The sequence below is a fragment of the Populus nigra genome, chromosome 6, assembly GCF_951802175.1.
Source record: "Populus nigra chromosome 6, ddPopNigr1.1, whole genome shotgun sequence".
Taxonomy (NCBI): domain Eukaryota; kingdom Viridiplantae; phylum Streptophyta; class Magnoliopsida; order Malpighiales; family Salicaceae; genus Populus; species Populus nigra.
The window spans coordinates 10,143,961-10,163,317 of NC_084857.1; the positions used below are offsets into that span (position 1 = coordinate 10,143,961).

At 32.8% G+C, this 19,357-nt stretch overlaps 1 protein-coding gene across 1 annotated transcript; it reads right to left on the reverse strand.

The window, feature by feature from the left end:
* Positions 1-1,478: 1,478 nt before the first annotated feature.
* On the reverse strand, positions 1,479-9,780 carry LOC133697284 (histidine kinase 4-like). Its single transcript, XM_062119758.1, has 11 exons — positions 8,593-9,780; positions 7,861-8,094; positions 7,596-7,765; positions 6,439-6,657; positions 6,159-6,345; positions 6,007-6,058; positions 5,681-5,910; positions 5,273-5,371; positions 4,315-5,027; positions 2,860-3,366; positions 1,479-2,166 (listed from the first exon to the last, which is right to left on the reverse strand). Exons 1-11 carry the CDS (start codon positions 8,935-8,937, stop codon positions 1,902-1,904), a joined length of 3,021 nt encoding a protein of 1,006 aa, XP_061975742.1. The 5' UTR covers positions 8,938-9,780; the 3' UTR covers positions 1,479-1,901.
* Positions 9,781-19,357: the final 9,577 nt, after the last annotated feature.

The window sequence follows — 19,357 nt, forward strand, 5'->3', positions numbered from 1 at the left end:
CTATGAAATAAATCGCCGGTGAAATGAAATAAATTATTATTATGATTATTGTTATTATTATTATTGCTCCTCTTTGACTGCAAAGCGATGGCAGGCAATCCTTTTCTCTGGAAATCGCGCCTCATCCTTCTTAAATTTTAAACCTCAACTAATTACTAGAAATCCCCAATATTAACTGTCCGTGCCTCTAGAATCAACAAGCAAATCGTTAAATTCTTTTGATCCTCTTAACAAATCTAGGGCTTGCCTTGATTTGATGGGCTTATGCCCGGCCTAGAAATCGCACTGAGAGCTAAACAAGTCTAGCAATGGGCTGATGGCTATTCAGGCCTGATCTCCGCCTTACGGTGGCGAGGGCTGGTGAGGGAAAAGTTGAGCAAGGACACCGTATATATAAATATCTAGTAGTAACTTTTTTTTTCCTCTTTATGAAACAAATATTTAATTATTTAAATAAGTGAATTCCGTCCTCTACCGACTTTAGTTATTGTATTGAAATCAAGGAAGTATAGTTAATGTTATGGTATGAAGAAGAAGAAGAAGAAGAAGGAAGAAAGCATGTGGTTTTAGCAATTTTGACAGCTTGGATGAGCTGGATTGAGGTGGTAGGAATCTTCTACCTCTCACAAATCACTTTGATCAATGTCCACCGCCGCATACGTGAAAGTGATCCTTCTGAACCACGGTTATGAGGAAGGTCTGGTCTTCGTATGAGAACACCTTATGTCCATCGACATTCAACTTTGCGGCGAGTTGTGGCTCTGACAAATCGACCTCCGTCCATAGCTACTTCTCCATACCTATCAACTTCTGCTTAGTAATTAAAACGCCGCTTATTTTTGCATTTCAAAGGAATTTTTTCTTGTTTTAATTTTTTTTGATATTTTTAAATTATTTTAATATTAAAAAATAAAAAAAAATCATTTCATTCCTGTTTAAATACCAAAAAAGGAACAGCCGGAGCTGAAAAACATCTTAACCCTTTCTAAGGGGTGTATATTGCAAAATAAAACTAACGAAAACAAGGGGGAGAGAATAGATGGCCCAGAAATATATTTTCACAAACTAAAAATAGCATGCAAGTTATTGTGTATTCAGCTTGGTGAACTTCGTTGTAATTTTTCCAAAATATATTCATATATAGGAGGACAACCCATCAAGGTTAAGAAATCAGACAGTGCAAGTAACCATCAAAAGAGAAGCAATGCTGAGCTCTAATTCTGCAGCTGTGAACGCACTTTCAACAGAAACTCGTTCATGGCACGTTAGAAAAATGTCTTCATTAATCCCAAAGCTTCCAAGCAGTTGACAGAGGGGATAGATATCAGACCACCTGTGGAGGGGGACTAAAACATGGCGCCCTCCAACAACTCCCTGGAAGGTGCAATTAACAGAAAAGTTTCATTGAGCATGAATTCCTATAACGTGGCTTTCTCCATCAATTATCCAAGGCAATGCGCATGCAATGATGCAAATGGTTTCACTCTCAACTACCCTTCTATGGCAAAGCAATGTCTAGTCAATAAGTCTTCCTGAATAGGTAAAAATACAAAACAAGGGTGAAGACTCCTCAACAACAAAAAAGGAAAAAGAGAAAAAGATTTACAACTTTTGCTCCTCCCCCTCCCAATGATCTATACATACAAGTGGGGACGGAGGCTTCTCTAGTAGTATACATGTGCTTAGCATCTATTCAAGTTAAACTGAAGGTGGTTAGAAATAATTGCCCGAACCTGTAACTATTTTCGATGACGAATCATCAAAAACCCAAGGAAACCAACGTCCATTATCCACTCGAGACCAAGTGCACCAGCGGGTGATTCAAAATTGCTGGTTCAGATCAACCAAAGAAACTCTCCAATTTAGATTTTCCCAGTTCCCACGAGGCAAGGGGAATCCTATTATGACTTTAAAGTGGATTTGCTATCAAAGAACCTGGCAACTGCCTGATAAAGATTTTCTTCCTCGAAAGGCTTTGAGACGTATCCATCCATCCCGCATTTCAAGCACTCATCATGTGTGGCATGTATCACATCAGCTGTCATTGCTAATATTGGAATATGCCACTGTCCTTTTCTAGTTGTTCCTCCTTCTACCATGGATTCACCATTCATCTGCTCATTTGCCTGGCTCTCCATCTGCCGGATACGACGTGTTGCCTCAAACCTGGAGGAGAAAACCCATGTAAATGGTACTTTGAATGTAAACGTCATGCAAAGCATGCCAATTGTACTTGCTTAGTTCCTGATGCCATGCAATCAAATCTGTTAAGTATGCATAAGTAGTGGTAGAGAATATGAGTCCAAAGCCCCTAGATCACCAATTTGTGTATCCTCCAAGGTTTGAAACTTATGGGAGCATGAAATTTGCTCTTTAAACTTATTTTAACAAATAATGGAGCCTAGTTACTTTTCAATCAGATGAAAAGATACAAGAACCAGGCAATTCAGATCTCCAGAAACAAGGACCAAATGCCCTTCCATTCCCACTACTGCTCTGATCCCAAGCTCTGGTTGCCCAAATATGACTGGCACAAACATGGCTTCTTTTAGCCAAAAAGATTACATTGCTCCTTGCAAACCACAAATTGGAGCAACTAAAAACACATCTGACCTAATAATTTCTCCATATACGAACTAAAATTTCTTATGCAATATTGTTATATGATGCCAAAAAGGTTCGTTAACAAAAAAAATGGAAAGAAAAAAGAGAGGTAATCAAAGACATTGATCAGTTTGGCTTTTGTGAGAACGGGGTATAGATAAAAATAATTTCATTCTATAAGCAACCAAGGAAGAAGAGCTGAAAAATAAAGGACATTGCAATCCAAAATCATAAAACAAAATCTCAAAGTCATACCCATCCATTTCTGGCATTTGAATATCCATGAAGCATGCATCAAAAGTGTGTGGTAGTTGAAGCAATTTCAGTGCTTCTTTACCACTGTCAGCACACTCGACATCAGCTCCAAACTTCTTTAACGCACCTGCAGCAACTCTGCGGTTTACCCTATTGTCATCAACCACCAGAATCTTCTTTCCACAGAGAAGGCTCTGAAGGAAAGAAGATCCATTTGGCATGCATTTCCCTTGTGATCTCTTCTTGCCCATGCCCAGCACCTGAAGAAGACATGCAGCCACCATACTTGCTCTCAAAGGTTTCATGATCACGGTATCGGCAAAACCTGCTGCCTTTGCTTTATCAAATTCAGAATTGGTAATATTGGTAGCAAGAAGGATCATCTTAGGAAACTTGAATGCATGTCCGTTTTGTTTCCAGTCCAGTTTCCATACACTTGAAACACCATCCTCCCCAGAAATCCATGTATCCTTCTCGACTAGAATCATATCTGGCTGGATTTTACTTCTGCAATTTAAAACAAAGAGGTTATGCCAAGCACAAGGTAGCATGGAATTTCAAATTCTCAACAAAATGTAAATGTAGGAGCTCTATCAATGATCTATTTTTATCGGCTACTTCACAAGTTATCTTTTATAAAAACTATTATTTGATACGTTTTTTATTCAGATCAATTCTTTTATGGTTTCTATATCAGCCAAAACTACAAGTGCTCGCACAATAGAAGTGCACTCCAAAGAATTTAGGAGACACTCCATGAGAGAGTAATTTTCTTTGATTACCCTATCAAGGAAAATTTCAACTCAAAAGTTTTTATGAAAAAAGCTTACATTATTAAGTGAAGGAAAAATATAGGCTTTTATACTTTTAACATGCTCTTTCACATAAAAACCCTGCTGCCCTTGAAGTATGGGTTAAACATAGGCCTACAGCTATATTACTTTGAAATTATTTTGTGAACATTGGAACTCAGTCGTGACAGTTAGGCCAAAGCTGTCAAGAAGGACAAGGAGAGAAAAAATCCATCAACCATCCCCAACCAACAACTCAGTGCAATAAAGCTTTAGTAGAAATCTTGGCATTGCAAAAATTCAATTACAACTACACACTCCCAACAATGTTCCTGATATGAATTCTATATGATAAACACATGGCAATCTGAATCTTGGGCAGATGATGTGCATCATAGTAGCAAATGACATGAAAATAAGTCATTTCTAAGTTAAAACACAGAAGCCAAAATCTAGTAAACGAGCTTCCCCTCCTGAAGACACAAAGTGGCATGAAAAGTGGAATGATTATTGTGTTTTTTCATTAAGATCAAACCAAAAGGCAAACCAGAGACATCAGTGATGGGCAGAAGATTCACACATGTTTCTTGCTATTTCCTTAGAACCTTTCAATTTCTTAATTAAGTTAAAATGATTAGGGGCAAAGCCAGCCAAATGAACTTACCCGGATGTTAGAGAACCATTTTTCCCACAGCTACCAGCAGCCACCTTGAGGTTACTCACAACTTCAGCTAGGATACCAAGCCTCTTCAAATGGTATCTGGTTACAGCAGCCCTAACTGGTTTTCCATCAACAACTAATGCTTTCAATCCTCTAAAGCCAGAAGGCAAATCTTCAGCATTGCGTTTTTCCATTTTGGTGAAAGCATTTTTCTTGCACGTGCCAAAAACAGCTGTGAATGAAAATGTGCTTCCAACCTCAGGTCGGCTAATAAAGCTTATTTGACCACCCATGAGCTCAACCAGACATTTGCTTATACTCAATCCAATTCCAGTTCCTCCATAATGTCTTGATGTTGAACTGTCTGCCTGCACAAAGGGCATGAAAACACGACTCTGGGCTTTTAAGGGGATGCCAATTCCTGTATCCTCCACACATACCATCAAAGTAATATTTTCAGAAGCTTCATTGCTGGTCATTACATTTATTGAGGCATCAAATCGGAAATCTTCATCGGAAAGATGCTTAAAGACATCCCAACTGTTCTGATCATCTGCTGCTTCACAACCACTTAAGGTTTTGAACTTTTGGGACCCTGATATAAGCACACTTTCATTGGACCCACTAATTGAACAAGTGTCTGCTTTTGTATCTGTCGTGGCCTTGGCATGTTCATACAGATGAACTTTAACGAATGTATGTCCTCTTTCAGTGAACTGCCAAACAGAATTAAATGTCAATTATAACAAGAGGTAGAATTCTAAAGAAGGCAATAAAGCTAATGGTGAAAAAAAATCATTATTGGATTAATCATAAACTGCATAGTAAAACATAATATTTGTGCTAAGACAAACCTCTATCACTATTACAGTTGGCTAATTGATAAATGAACTAACAAGAAATCATACAGATACATTCTAGTAGGTTGAACTGTATAACAAAATTCAAGCAATACACTAACCTTAACAGAGTTCCCCACCAGATTTGTGATTATCTGTCTGAATCTCCCAGGATCACCGACAACAATTTCTGGAACTTTATCAGAAACAAACACTGCCAGCTGCACTTCCACAATTGATTATGCAACCGTGTTTCAGGCATTTTTTACGATGAGATAACACATCCAGAATGCCACCACCAATTGACATCAGGAGTCCACGGAAAAGAAGAAAAAAAGAAAAGGTCAGATTAAACATAAAAGAGAAACTTGCAGTTTGTCTTTTACAAAATCCAAAAACCAGACGTGATATTTCAACCCAAGGAAAAGAATGAAACAGGTCTTTGGTCCCTTTAAGAGAATTCATTTCAGCTAACAAGAAAAGATATGAATATACTGAACTTGCCCTTATTGTGTTTCCCTAGGACTTACCTCAATGCCTTTGTTTCTAGACTTCTCAGAAAATAAAGAAAGGACATCATCTACTATGGATCGAATATGGAATGGGACTGCTTCCAGCTCTAGCTTTCCAGCTTCAATTTTAGCCCGGTCAAGCACCTCATTTATCAAAGCTATCAGTGCCTTTCCACAGACTTGAGCTGTTTGAGCATAGTCCCTCTGGGTTGAACTTAAATCTGTATCTAGTAGCAAAGCAAGCATTCCTGCAATTGTGCACAGACCATACCACTGATTACGAAAAGACAAGAACCTAGAATATTTTTCATATTCCAGAAAAGAAAAGGAGAGATCTTGCATACCAAGGATGCCATTCATAGGTGTTCTGATTTCGTGAGATACAGTAGCTAGAAACTGGCATCAAGAACACAATGATACTCAGGTAGGAAGATGCTACAGCAAGAAAACAAGGGGGGTTCAGTTATATTCTTTACAGAAATGTTGGGGAAAATACCTGGGATTTTGCAACATCAGCAGCTTCAGCCTGGACTTTCAAATCCTGCATTTCATGGAAATCATCCTCGACCTTTACAATATGAATTGCTGCTTCGTACAAGATGTAACCCACTAATAAACCGATCACAAAGAATAAGAAAGTTGTGGTGAGTGCAGTCCATGAAGTGGGCGCCTTCTCGTGGTACCTGCTCAGATTTCAAATTATAACCACCTGTATGCTGGAAACTCACTCTTCCATTTATCTTAGGAAATCAAGATCAGTGATTTGATACATTTACCTGCATGTCATCAGATGCCTTCTGAATGGATCTCCAAAATCAAGCTTGCTTTCATGCAAAAGAGACATGTCACCGTCTTGATTTTGGTGACCATACATGATTAAAAGGTCAGAAGAGTTAGTTATGTCATAAACATTCACCAAAATTGCCTGATTCCCAGCAAGTTGTCCAAGTAAATTCTCCACAAGGGACTCGACATCAAAGGCTCCACCAAGGTATCTGCTTTCAATTTGAAATCTATATTAATAGATGAAACCAGATTTTCTACAAAATACATGGCATCAACCAAACTGTAAGGGATGAAAAATTCCAATGCGGGGAGCCCAAATAGCCAGGAAATAAAGGTGACGTGGATGAAATTCCAGCCATAATATCAATCACTACCACAGGCCTAAAAGAGCATTTGACTGTCTGTTTTCTAATTGCTAATAGTGAAATGCAATTCAATAAGAAGTTTTAAATTTCCATCTCTAGACAGCTCAGGAGAGGTAGACTTGAAAAATCAGAAATTGGTTCAAGGTTGTAGAACAACGATCACAATGAGGAGCAAATTTGCATTTAAACACAAAAATATCACTGAAATTCAGAGGCAGCATAGTGGAAATAAAATTCATCATATCCATATCGAAGAAACAACACCTCAATCTAAACTACACACCTGATACAATAACGATTGCCAAATTTTCATGTCAATGACAAGCATATAGAGTAACAAAGGATTTACCTTGCCCAATCTTTTAAGCTATTTTACAAAAATAAAACAATTGAATCATTTTGAAGCAACAAAACTGTCTCTGTGAAACAGAACGAAATTTTTTCTTTTTCTAATATACGATATTGTAGATATGCAGCATTGCAGCAAGTAGATAGGAAAACAAGGAAAAAGAGAGATGAAACAAAGTCTCAAAATGTCATATTTATTATGCACCAACAGATCAAATTTAATGGCATCAAACAAATAATCTCATCACACTAACAAACCAAAAGGCGAAACTTTTAAGCTCAAAATTAGTATCTAAAATAAACTGCTTAAGCATAAAGAGAATTTTTTGAGTAACATCATAGAACCATGTTTTGTCGAATCTTCTAGTCAGCCTATATATTTTTCAAATCGAAATTGAATTTAATTGAAAATGTTAATATAAACCAGCACTCACCCAGCAGTTGCCTCAATGCGCTGGGCCACAGTTGGGCTTGGAGGAAGCTTAGACTTGTAAACAGGGAATGTCAATACAACACCGAGGTGATGAGAACCTAGTAACCTAAAGGGGCCCGTCAAAACAGCTTTCCCGGTAGCCCTAGCCCTCAGTATGTTTTCTCTGTCCTCCTGCATTATGCCAAAGAAAACTTAAAAACTAGATACTAAAACGTAAATGGTGTAAACAAGGGATCCAAATTCAAGTCACAGACTCAAAAAATTACCTCCCCTGACATCATGTCAAGAGACTCAATGTAGGAGACCGTCTCCTGAGAAAATATTACAGGTGCATATTCATCTCGAATGGGTGAAGGCTCCCTCTCCATTGTCTTTATTGTCCACCCATGTTGCCTCTCAAATTCCAGCCGCTCTGAATTGACCACTCGTTGTGCATAGGCTACGCCACTTAACAATGGCCTCTCAAAAGCAGTTCTAGCAGTGTACTCAGCAAAGGTTTCCTGCAGTTTTTGTCAAAATCAAATCTCAGCATGCACAATCAGAGAACAAGGTATCGAAGGATGAAAGAACTCCCTAGTCGTATACAAATATTTGACGAAGTCATATCGTGTTTTTTTTACTCTTGCAAGCCAAATCGCAAGGAAATGTAATTTTCCAATGGCTTCACCATAATTTGTTGAGGAACAAAACAGCCTAAACAACTTCAAAGCACAAAAAAAAAAAAAACAAGAAGAAGAAGAAGAAAGACAGAAAGAAAGAAAAAATTCTTCAGAAATCAAAGTTAACTAAACCTTGCATGACTTGTGGCTAAATCGAAGTGAGTTTTCCATTTATTTATTTTTTTTGTTTGGGAACAGAACAGCAAACAATCTGAGATTCCAAAATCATCTTCCCTTCTTTTATTTTTGTCTTTTTCGCCGGCAACCATTTAGAACCTTCAAAATTCAACTAACAAAAACTGAAATCAAAAGTTTCGAGAGAAAGAAAGGAGTACAAACCTGGTCAATTGCAGATGGGTTCTTGTAGTAATGAAAAGTGGAGACAAGAATGGCAAGGGCATGAACATGGTTGACACTAACATTGAATTGATCTTGCAGCATTCTAGCCCTTTGATCACACATGCTACTCAACACCTCCTTTCTCCTCACTCTATTATCAGCATCCATGCCATTGTATATTGTCAAACTAAAAAGTGCCATAGCCATGATCCAGAGCAACAAAATCTTGGGAAGCCAAGTCCTGTTGGCTTGTATAAATGTATACCCCCTTTTGGTCCCCATTTGTTGCCCATTCATTTTAACAGCCACTGAGTGGTGGTAGCTTTGCTGTATATTCAACGCCATAGATGGACTCAAGCACAACAAGAACTAAAATCTATCAGAGTCTTCTTGATTTTCTCCTTGTTTCTCTGACCCCCAGTTCATATCTAATAAGGAAAAAAGCCAATAACACAGGGACACAACACAGCCATGTATGTCTGAGGTAATACTCTTTAACAACGTAGCAATGCTGCAGCTACCCTTTTTTCTTTTTCTGATGTACAAAGACCTTTTTTCTTCTTCTGATGTACAGAGAAAAGTAGCACTGCTGTTGCTTAACTACAAGTAAATTATCATTTACAGCATTGTTTAGAGTGATTTGAGCAAAAGAGGAAGACAAAAGAAATTAGAGAAATAAACAAATCCCTCTCAAGAAACCCATCTGAAGAACTGAAATAAAGAGACCCGGAATTGAAAAGAAAAGAGTTCTTGATTGTTAATTAGACACAAGCATGAGGAGTCTCGAAAGGTAGAAAACAGCCCAAATTCCAAAGACTCTCTCTTTCATTCACTTCTCAAAACAGACTGTTTTGTATAAAAAGAAAAAACACTAATCATTTTCATCTCCAGGCGTGAAGATTTTAGTATTTTTAATTTTAATTTTCACTTTCACTTCTTTTTTTAACTATGCATGGGAGACAGGAAGAGAGAGGGGAATAGTGTGCGCGAGAGGCAACAAAACAAAGAAGAAGCACGTTCACTGCTGTTTGTTTAGTATTATAAAAATTAGCAGCACTAACTACAAATCTAAACACATATTGACCAAAGAACACGAACAGCGAAGCACAAGCGAGCAAAATGCTTTTTAGAGATAAGAGGGAGGTTGTTGAAAGAAGGGAACAAACTCAATCAACAATGGTGGGTTTTTCTGTAGTCCAAGAGAGAGAAAGGTGGAGGTGCTTTGAATAATGGCCAAGTTTTTACACGCAGTTTTTTTTTTATTTATTTTAACTTGATTTGGACAGTCTTGATCTTGGGTTTTGTATTTATTTATAATATAATGTTTGTGTAGATGTACACTTTTATCTGCCCCTTGCTTTTTAAAGCAAACTGAATCGAATTTTTAGGATTTTTGGAGATACGCCAACTCTCTCCCTTCTTGCACAATCTATTAAACTATGAGTTCTTACTCTCTGTTCTGAGAGCCATGAGTCTTCACCTCCCCCCTCCCTCTCTCTTCTCTGTCTTTCTTGTTTATTTTATTAGGGCATCTCCCACGCCATACTTTCTCCCCCCTTCTTGTTTCTCTCTCTTTCTGTTTATAGTTTGCAGTTCACATTGACTTGACATTGATGCGTTTTCCTTGTCTGTATTTTTTGGGTCTAGAATACAGCAAGAGCATGCATTTTCAACTCTCGTTTTCCTTTTCTGTGGTTGGATTTGCATTTTATTTGGATGACTTTTTGTTTTTCCTCTTACTTTTGTCTGATCTCTAGGTTGGGTTGGCATTAAAATTCAAGATAATGTTTTTTAAAAATGTTTTTTCTTTAGAAGTATATTTAAATATTTTTTTTAATATTATCATGTTAAAATATTGCATTAAGAATATAAATATAATAATTTTTTAAGAAAAATATATTTTCAAAACGCACTACCAAATAAGCACAAAGTTGCTTCTAGAATCCAAACATAAAAGTAATGCTCACACTAGCATAATTTTGATGTGTTATTATTAAAAAAATTAAAAAACATTATTATTTTAATATTTTTTAATTAAAAATATATTATACATTACGTTACTAAACATGTAATAATAATCAAAATTATCATAAACTTGTTATTGATATAAAATATATGAATTTCTTATCTTTAATTTAATTGAAAACATAAATAAACATAACATTTTCACACCTGAAAAAATAATATGAAGATATATATCATCAAGCATAGCAATAATAATAATAATAATAATAATAAATTGACTTACTATTGAAAAGTTGTTTTTCGTATGAGTTTTAGAGAATTTATTTTGTGTTTGGCACTTAAAATTATTTTTTTATAATTTTAGATTGTTTTGATGTAATAATATAAAAAATAAATTTTAAAAATAAAAAAATTTTATTTTTATAAATTTTCGAGTGAAAAGCACTTTAAAAAACAATCGTTATCACACTTTCAAACACCTCTTAATACATAATCAATAACAGAGAAAAAATCATATTTAGTTTACTAATAATATTTTCACTAATTTAATTTTTTTAGTTCTTTTTTGTTTATATTTTATTTTTTTATATTAAAAAGGTATTTTACAGTGTGGTAATGATTGTTTTTTAAAGAGAAATACATTAAAATAATATTTTATTATTATTTTTTATATCAACACATTAATAAAATAATAATAAAAAACATAAAAAATTATAATTTAAAAAAAATCAAATTTTTTAAAAAACACCATTTTTCTCAGACATCAATCAATCCAAAAATTGAGTTTCCTCTGTTGTGATTGCGTATCATAACATACATTTCGACGGTCAAATTGCTGCTCCTATAAAAAAAAAAAATCATCAATGCTCACTTCCTTGTCAAAAGCTATCAAGGCCGCCGAGAAGGCTGACATTGAGAGGAAGAACAGTAAATTTGACTCCCCATCCGAAACAAGTACGAACTGAAAAAAAAAACACCATGGTTTAGTTCATGAATTTTAAAAATAAAAATTTGGTAATTCAAGATCTTCGTTCGATTCTCTCTCTCTAATTTATTCGAACTGTGCTTGTGAGTTGTGAGTTTTCTTCTCCGTCCTTTATTATTATTATTATTATTATTATTGTCTCTCCCTCGCTTACAGTTTTTCTTCATCATGTTGTTGTTTTGTCAATAATTCCCGTGAAAACTTAAAAATGTCAGCTAACCACCATACTTCCAAATCTCATTTAATTTGAAGATCTTTTTTTTGTCAACTATCCATTTATAAATTTCAATTTGTCATTTAATGTAGTTTTTAATTTTAATTCACTTGATAAATCTGTTAATTTTATTGAAGAGTTTAATAGAGAGAAAGATTGGATTCTCACCCACCAATCAATTTCTAGTTAAAAAACAAAACTACGGCCAATTAAGATACGAAGATTGTCTCCCACAAAATAAATAAATGGCGATGTATTATTGGTAAAAATTCTGTAATTTACCTTAAATCTATAATTTTCAAAAATATTTTTTTAACATAAAACAAACACGCTATAAAATAATTTATGGCAGAAAGAATCTAAATTTGCAAAATAAAAATAAATGAATAAAGGACAGAGGCCAAATATCACTATCGCATATCTTTGGGATGTTGACACCGAGAAAAGGCAATGGATCTCATTCCCAGCTATTTTTTTTCTATCCCAGTCTTTTTACAACTCTACCCTTCTACGTCATGAAGCGACTCCACTCTCGTGTTCTATATCGACACTATTTTCTTTCCTTCCTTCTTTCTTTCTCGTGATAGAATAGGGGGAAAATAAAAAAAAGGAAGATGCATATTCAAAATTTATTTCTCAAAAAATTCAGACGGTAAAGAAGACGTTTGGTGGGAATTTGAAAATATGATAGTTTCTGTTTTAAGTATATTTTCCTTAAAAAAAATTATAAATTTATGTTTTTTTAATGATTTTTTATTATTTTAATGTGTTGATGTTAAAAATAAAAAATGTATTTTGATGTATTTTTAAATACAAAAATATTGATTAAAAAAATAGGTGAAGGCATGGAATACAAATCCTTATTGTTCGGTTGAGAGAATAAAATAAATTGGAACTAACCCCTTAATTTACAAGGAAGCACATCATTACACTTTTAAATTGACGATATTTGAAGAACATAATCAATAAAAAATATCTCACAGTCAATCACAATCACAAGATACTTTTAAATTTTTGAAAGATGATTTACAATGGAAAACATTCTAAAAAAAAAACTTGTATTGATAAATAAGTTGGAAATTATTATACAGTCATTACACTTACATTATAAATTCCACTAAAAAACAAAGTCCTGCAGTAAAGTTATTGTTTACTAGGAGACAAATAATTGTGGTTTATAACAGTAATTTACATTAATTTTTTTTATTGTTATTATTTTTTATCCTTTGGTATATTACATTTTGGTCTTTTAATTTATTTTTTTAATTTGACCTTTTAAAATCATAATAATGTGAGTTTTTAGGCCTTGCATGCGCTTTATTTTGAATATCTATGAACAAGGTCGTTGAGGTGTTAAACTAATACTTCATTGCTAAGTTAATAGTTGATTTTGTAAAATAAAATTATTATTTATTTATTTATATCAATTAAAGTTTTGAGAATCGAATTTAAAACTTTTGAACACCTTTGACTTTAATTTCTATCGAGGACTGGCTTGCTTGGGAAGGAAAAATATTTATGATTTTTTTTAATATAATTTTGATCATTATTTTTTTTAATTTAATCATTTATTTTTATTTTTATTTTTTGCAAATTGACTTGATAGTTTACCCTTCTTGTCTAGATATAATGGTCTCGTAATGTCGAGGGAGAGTTATTGTGCTCGGTTGATACTTGGATTATCAAAATATATTTAAATCATAATAATATACAATAATTAGGGTTTAAAATATCAAATTTAGTAATAAAAAAAATACATGGAATTGAAGTTAACAAGAAGGTTTAAATAGGTTGACTCATGCAATGCACGCCCAAGAGACAGAGGGCTATTATGCTATGGTGGCATGTATGTCATCCTATAATTTTACTAAAAATAGATTTAAAAAGAGAACAACATGCAACTTCTCCAGGATGAAATTAAAAACAATTCAAAATTTTAGTAAAAGACTAGAAAGTGATAGGAGACCTCTTTATTTGTTTTCTATTTATAAACTAGTTCTTTTTTTTGGGTTTTTTTGTTTTGTAATTTTTTTTCTTGTTTTCATTATTCAATATGAGTTTGGTTGAAATTGGATTTAATTGGATGATCTTCGTTTCATGACCCAAATTATAGATTTAAAAATTTGACTCAGTTTAATATCATTCTTTTTCTATTAGGGGTTATTTTTTTACGCTTGTTTTCATTTTTATTTTCATCATTCCAGGGTTTTTTTTTTAAAAAAAAAGAGCTTTGTAATTTTATTTGATTTCTTTTCCATCCGTCTATCTTGATCTCAAATTCTCAATACCAAGATTGCAGGTTAACCCAAGTTAACTCGAGTCTTTTTCTGAGTTGTTTTTTTTTATTCAATGCTTTCTCAATTTCATCATTTGATATTGAACTGCTTTATAAACAAGCATCGTTGTTGTTTTTTTTGTTTGGTTTTTATTAGGTTTATCTTATTTGCATGATCCGGGCCACGAGGTTTGGCATACTTGCTCGATTTCCTGGTGCTTGTTTTGTTATTTTTTTAAAATTAACTTTCTTTCGATTTCATCCTTATATATCATTTTTGTTGGGAATTAGAATCCGCTGTTTTTTTAATTTGTTTTCTCTTAGATTATCCTAGTCCAATGAACATGGCTATAAAATTTGCATTCTTGCTTAGGTTAATTTAGATCATTGTTCTTCTTTTTACAATTTCAATCTACAACCCAAGTTATAGATTATTTTTTTACGTATTTAAAACACAGTTGCATCGCACGTATATTTTCCAATGAACATGGCTATAGAATTTGCATGCTTGCTTATGTTAATTTATGTCGTTGTTTTTGTTTTTATAATTTCAATCTACAACCCAAATTTATGTCGATGCTTGCTTATGTTAGTTTGGTTGAAATTGGATTTAATTGGATGATCTTCGTTTCATGACCCAAATTATAGATTTAAAAATTTGACTCAGTTTAATATCATTCTTTTTCTATTAGGGGTTATTTTTTTACGCTTGTTTTCATTTTTATTTTCATCATTCCAGGGTTTTTTTTTTTAAAAAAAGAGCTTTGTAATTTTATTTGATTTCTTTTCCATCCGTCTATCTTGATCTCAAATTCTCAATACCAAGATTGCAGGTTAACCCAAGTTAACTCGAGTCTTTTTCTGAGTTGTTTTTTTTTATTCAATGCTTTCTCAATTTCATCATTTGATATTGAACTGCTTTATAAACAAGCATCGTTGTTGTTTTTTTTGTTTGGTTTTTATTAGGTTTATCTTATTTGCATGATCCGGGCCACGAGGTTTGGCATACTTGCTCGATTTCCTGGTGCTTGTTTTGTTATTTTTTTAAAATTAACTTTCTTTCGATTTCATCCTTATATATCATTTTTGTTGGGAATTAGAATCCGCTGTTTTTTTAATTTGTTTTCTCTTAGATTATCCTAGTCCAATGAACATGGCTATAAAATTTGCATTCTTGCTTAGGTTAATTTAGATCATTGTTCTTCTTTTTACAATTTCAATCTACAACCCAAGTTATAGATTATTTTTTTACGTATTTAAAACACAGTTGCATCGCACGTATATTTTCCAATGAACATGGCTATAGAATTTGCATGCTTGCTTATGTTAATTTATGTCGTTGTTTTTGTTTTTATAATTTCAATCTACAACCCAAGTCAGTTCATTGAATCGCCACAGTAAATCATGTGATCTATCTTCATAAATTTCTTGATTGATTCTTATGGTTTCGGAAGGTTAATATACTCTTCACCATTCCTTCTCGAGACGAGCATGAATCGTAACAGAGGGATCAAATTACAGTTGACAGTATTGTGGCTGGAAATTAATACCCACTGCCAGCAAACAACGAAATTTTATAACTTGCAAAATATTGTGTTGGGTTTGTTTGGTGGTTTATAATCGGGTCACGAAGGGCATTATGTGTATCAAGAATAAGTCAAAACATGATAAATGGAATTCTTGTAAATTTCTTTACTTTTCGTTTATGGAATCTAGTAGGACTTTTATTTGTTAACCGGGATTAAACTAATGTGAAATTATATTATAAATTATATATGATTATATGAAATTTATGGGAAAATATGGATGCAAAGTGATACCAGCATTAAATTAGGAAACGTTTTAGATAATCTATTCCGAAAGAAAATAACTCTTGCTTTCAAAAGGTTTAAAGACATGATCATCCTTTGTAAATACTTGATAAGTTTATAGTTCATAGAATTTTTTAGAAGTCGTAGTCAAAAACAAGAGTCTTCGTCTAAGACAAAACACTAGTTGGTCAGTATGCTTGTCTATCACAACACAGGTTGGTTGGTGAGTCATTTGCATGTTTGAAAGCATAATTGCAGTTATTTTTTAAAGTTTTTTTATTTGAAAACACATCAAAATAATATTTTTTTATTTTTTAAAAATTATTTTTGACATCATCGTATAAAAATGATCTAAAAACACTAAAAAATATTAGTTTGAAGCAAAGAAAAAAAATATATTCAATTTTTTAAAAAAACACTTTTAAAACGTAAAAACAAACGGGGTTACGGATGGGAAAAGGAAATATTCAAGGCAAGTTGTTAATTTTGTTTTGGTTGATATTTTGTTTTTTAATTTGAAAAATAAATTTTGATTTTGAAGCATTTTAGAGTGTTGTTCGTAGTTGTATTGTTTATATATATAATTCAAAATATTAATTCAATAAATATAATTGTAATTTAAATCTAAAATTAAATTAACTTGAAATTATACAATTCAAATTCCAAACACAAGTAAAAATATGAGAGTTGACCCGATGTAAACCAGTCGATTCGACGGGTTCAAAGACAATTTGAACAACCAGTAAAAATATAGTTTGATTAAAAAATTTAAGATGATATTTAAAAAAAAAACACTAAGGCGACAACATGTTAGATCGACCTGAGTCATGATGCCATAAAACAACTTAAGTCTACTTGGATTAACTCGCAAAACTCGTGACCCTGATAATGAGACTGAGATAATTTTATAGAAAACAAATCAAAATAAAATAAAAAGCCTAATTCATAATCAATAAAATATTGAATGATGAAACTGAAAAAAAAATCAATTAAAAAAATAGACAAAAAAACCCGAGTCAGTTGAGTTAACCCATCAAATTTGTAACATGGATCTCGAGATCAAGATAACCACATAAAAAAATCAAACCATGATAAATTATGAAGTACAATCTCCAATAAATCAAGTGTTGAAAAATAGAATTAGAGAGAAAAAAGATAGAATTTTTTTTTTAAAAAAAAACATTATTTGGACGGGACAAAATTGGAATGTTCCAGCAAGAAACTGGCTGGAATTTATAGAACAAGCCGAGATTATGAGTGAAATGAAATTTGTTCCCTATTATTTTGTTTTTTGAATTGAAACGAGATATATTAGCATTTCCAGACATAACATAATATAATTGACAACCTTGATTCCAGAGACTAATAAGACAATGTTATTAAACTTGATCCAACTTGACAAGTAAACTCAATGATCTACTAACCTGATTTTTAGCCCCAACAAGATTTTAAATTAAATCAGGTAGGAGTTGACCTGGTATGACCAAATCAAGCTTTTATTTAACTAATGATTTGATCTAAATCTAGTTTGATTTTTTTAAAAATTAATATTGTTTCAATTAAATAAAATAAAATAACATCATTTTAAATTCACTCAAGTAAATCCACCCAACCAAAAATTAAGGATGGGACAAGTCAGGTCAAATAAATTTGCAATAAGCAACACCCTGTAATTTGCATGTTTGGGTGAGACTATAGGTGTGCTTTAGAATGCGTTAGAAACTAGGCTTGTGCATGAAGCCTATAAAAAAAGCATGAAAAGAAAAGAAAAAACTAGATTTTTTTATAGGTGATATTTGTACATGGTTAGATTTTAACTTGTACCTCAACTTCTACATCATTTTCAAATGCAAAAAACTAGAAGAAAGTATTTTTTTTTTAATAAAAAAACAGAGTTCAGATAACATGTATAGAAGTATAGAACCAAACGCAGAGAAAGAGGACGACATGATCATGATCATGATCATGATCATGATCACTTATTGAACAGAGAGGGAGGGAGGGGGGTTGTGATGGCAAAGAGAAAGAGGACGACATGATCATGATCATTTATTGAACATATAAAGTTAGCAGCCCACATGGCCGACATCTACACACACACACTTACTCTGAGTGGCAACAAAAGTTTCTACAAGAGAAGAGTCGTCTTATAAGCCATTGCTAGCAGACAACGCCCAGGTCACACTCTCCCCCTCCCCGTAGTCGCTTTGCCTCTGTTGTGTTGAAAACAATGGTCCCGAAGAAATCTCACACTTATTCCATCACAAGATATCCTTTTTTCAAAGAACAACCAGCATCAACTACTGTTTAAATCTCCTTTCAAAGATATACCCATCACATCAAACCAACTAACATATCCATTGTGGGGACGCGTTAGGTTTTATACCCTCCCCTCTCTCTCTCTCTCTCTCAAACACACGGTGCTGCTCATGGAGGTGCTTGCTTCCCTCAGCAAAGATCCTGGCTTGGATTGGGCCTCTTCTTTTCCTGTTTCAATGTCCTGCCATGGCTATGTTGTGGTCCCGTGGTTAGGCTTTCCTTCTCCCATGTGATGCTCTCAGGCTTGACTACGGTTTAACTTGTTTATAAAAATATTAAATTGGTGTTTTTTTTAAATTGTTTTAATATATTAATATTAAAAAATATCTTTATTTATTATATTTATATTTATAATTCACGATGTTAATATTATTATAAAAAAATGTAATTTTATTTGAAAACTATGATAAAATATATAATATTTTTAATATATTTTTATTCATAATCAATTCAACTAAAAAGAATTAGAGAGGGTAATATAAAAAGAGGTCAAGTGTTGGCAAAATAAAAGAGAAACCGGGTGCTTATGGGCCTATACTGCCATGCACTTAGCCTTTAATTGTTTTTCTCTTTTTAATGAATGGACAACACGTAGTTCATGCAATTTATTTTTAATAAAATAGATAACATGATATCCGTATGGATAAATAAAATGTTATCATCTGGTTCACATTAAGACCATTAAAAGCTGGGGCTAGGATTTTTTTATCTAAAAAAAACTCATTTATCACTTGTTTTCACCTAGAATTACTTAAAAAACATCATAATAATCTATGTAAAACCGTTTTTAACATCAAATATCATAAAATCAATTCAAAATCCAAAAATTTAAAACGATACAAAAACCTTTTCCGGGCTTTGATCTATTTTTTATAGCAAGATAAAAATTTTAGACTATTTTCATAAAATTTTATTTTTTAAAAAGAATCCATAAACATCAAAATTAGTTTTTTTTTGTTGCCATAACATGAATGAATGTTTTTTTTCTAGTAATTTCAATATTAAGGACTAAAACTTAAATAAAATAAAGTTTAGGATCTAGACATGAAATTCTTAAATAATATTGACCAAGTATATAAAAAATTAAAACTTCAAAATTAAATTGAAGTTTTTTAGCCTCTTGAAAATTGAAAATTGAAAATTGAAAATTGAAATGGTTTTTTTTTTAATATTGGTCCTTTGTTCTTTTAATTTTT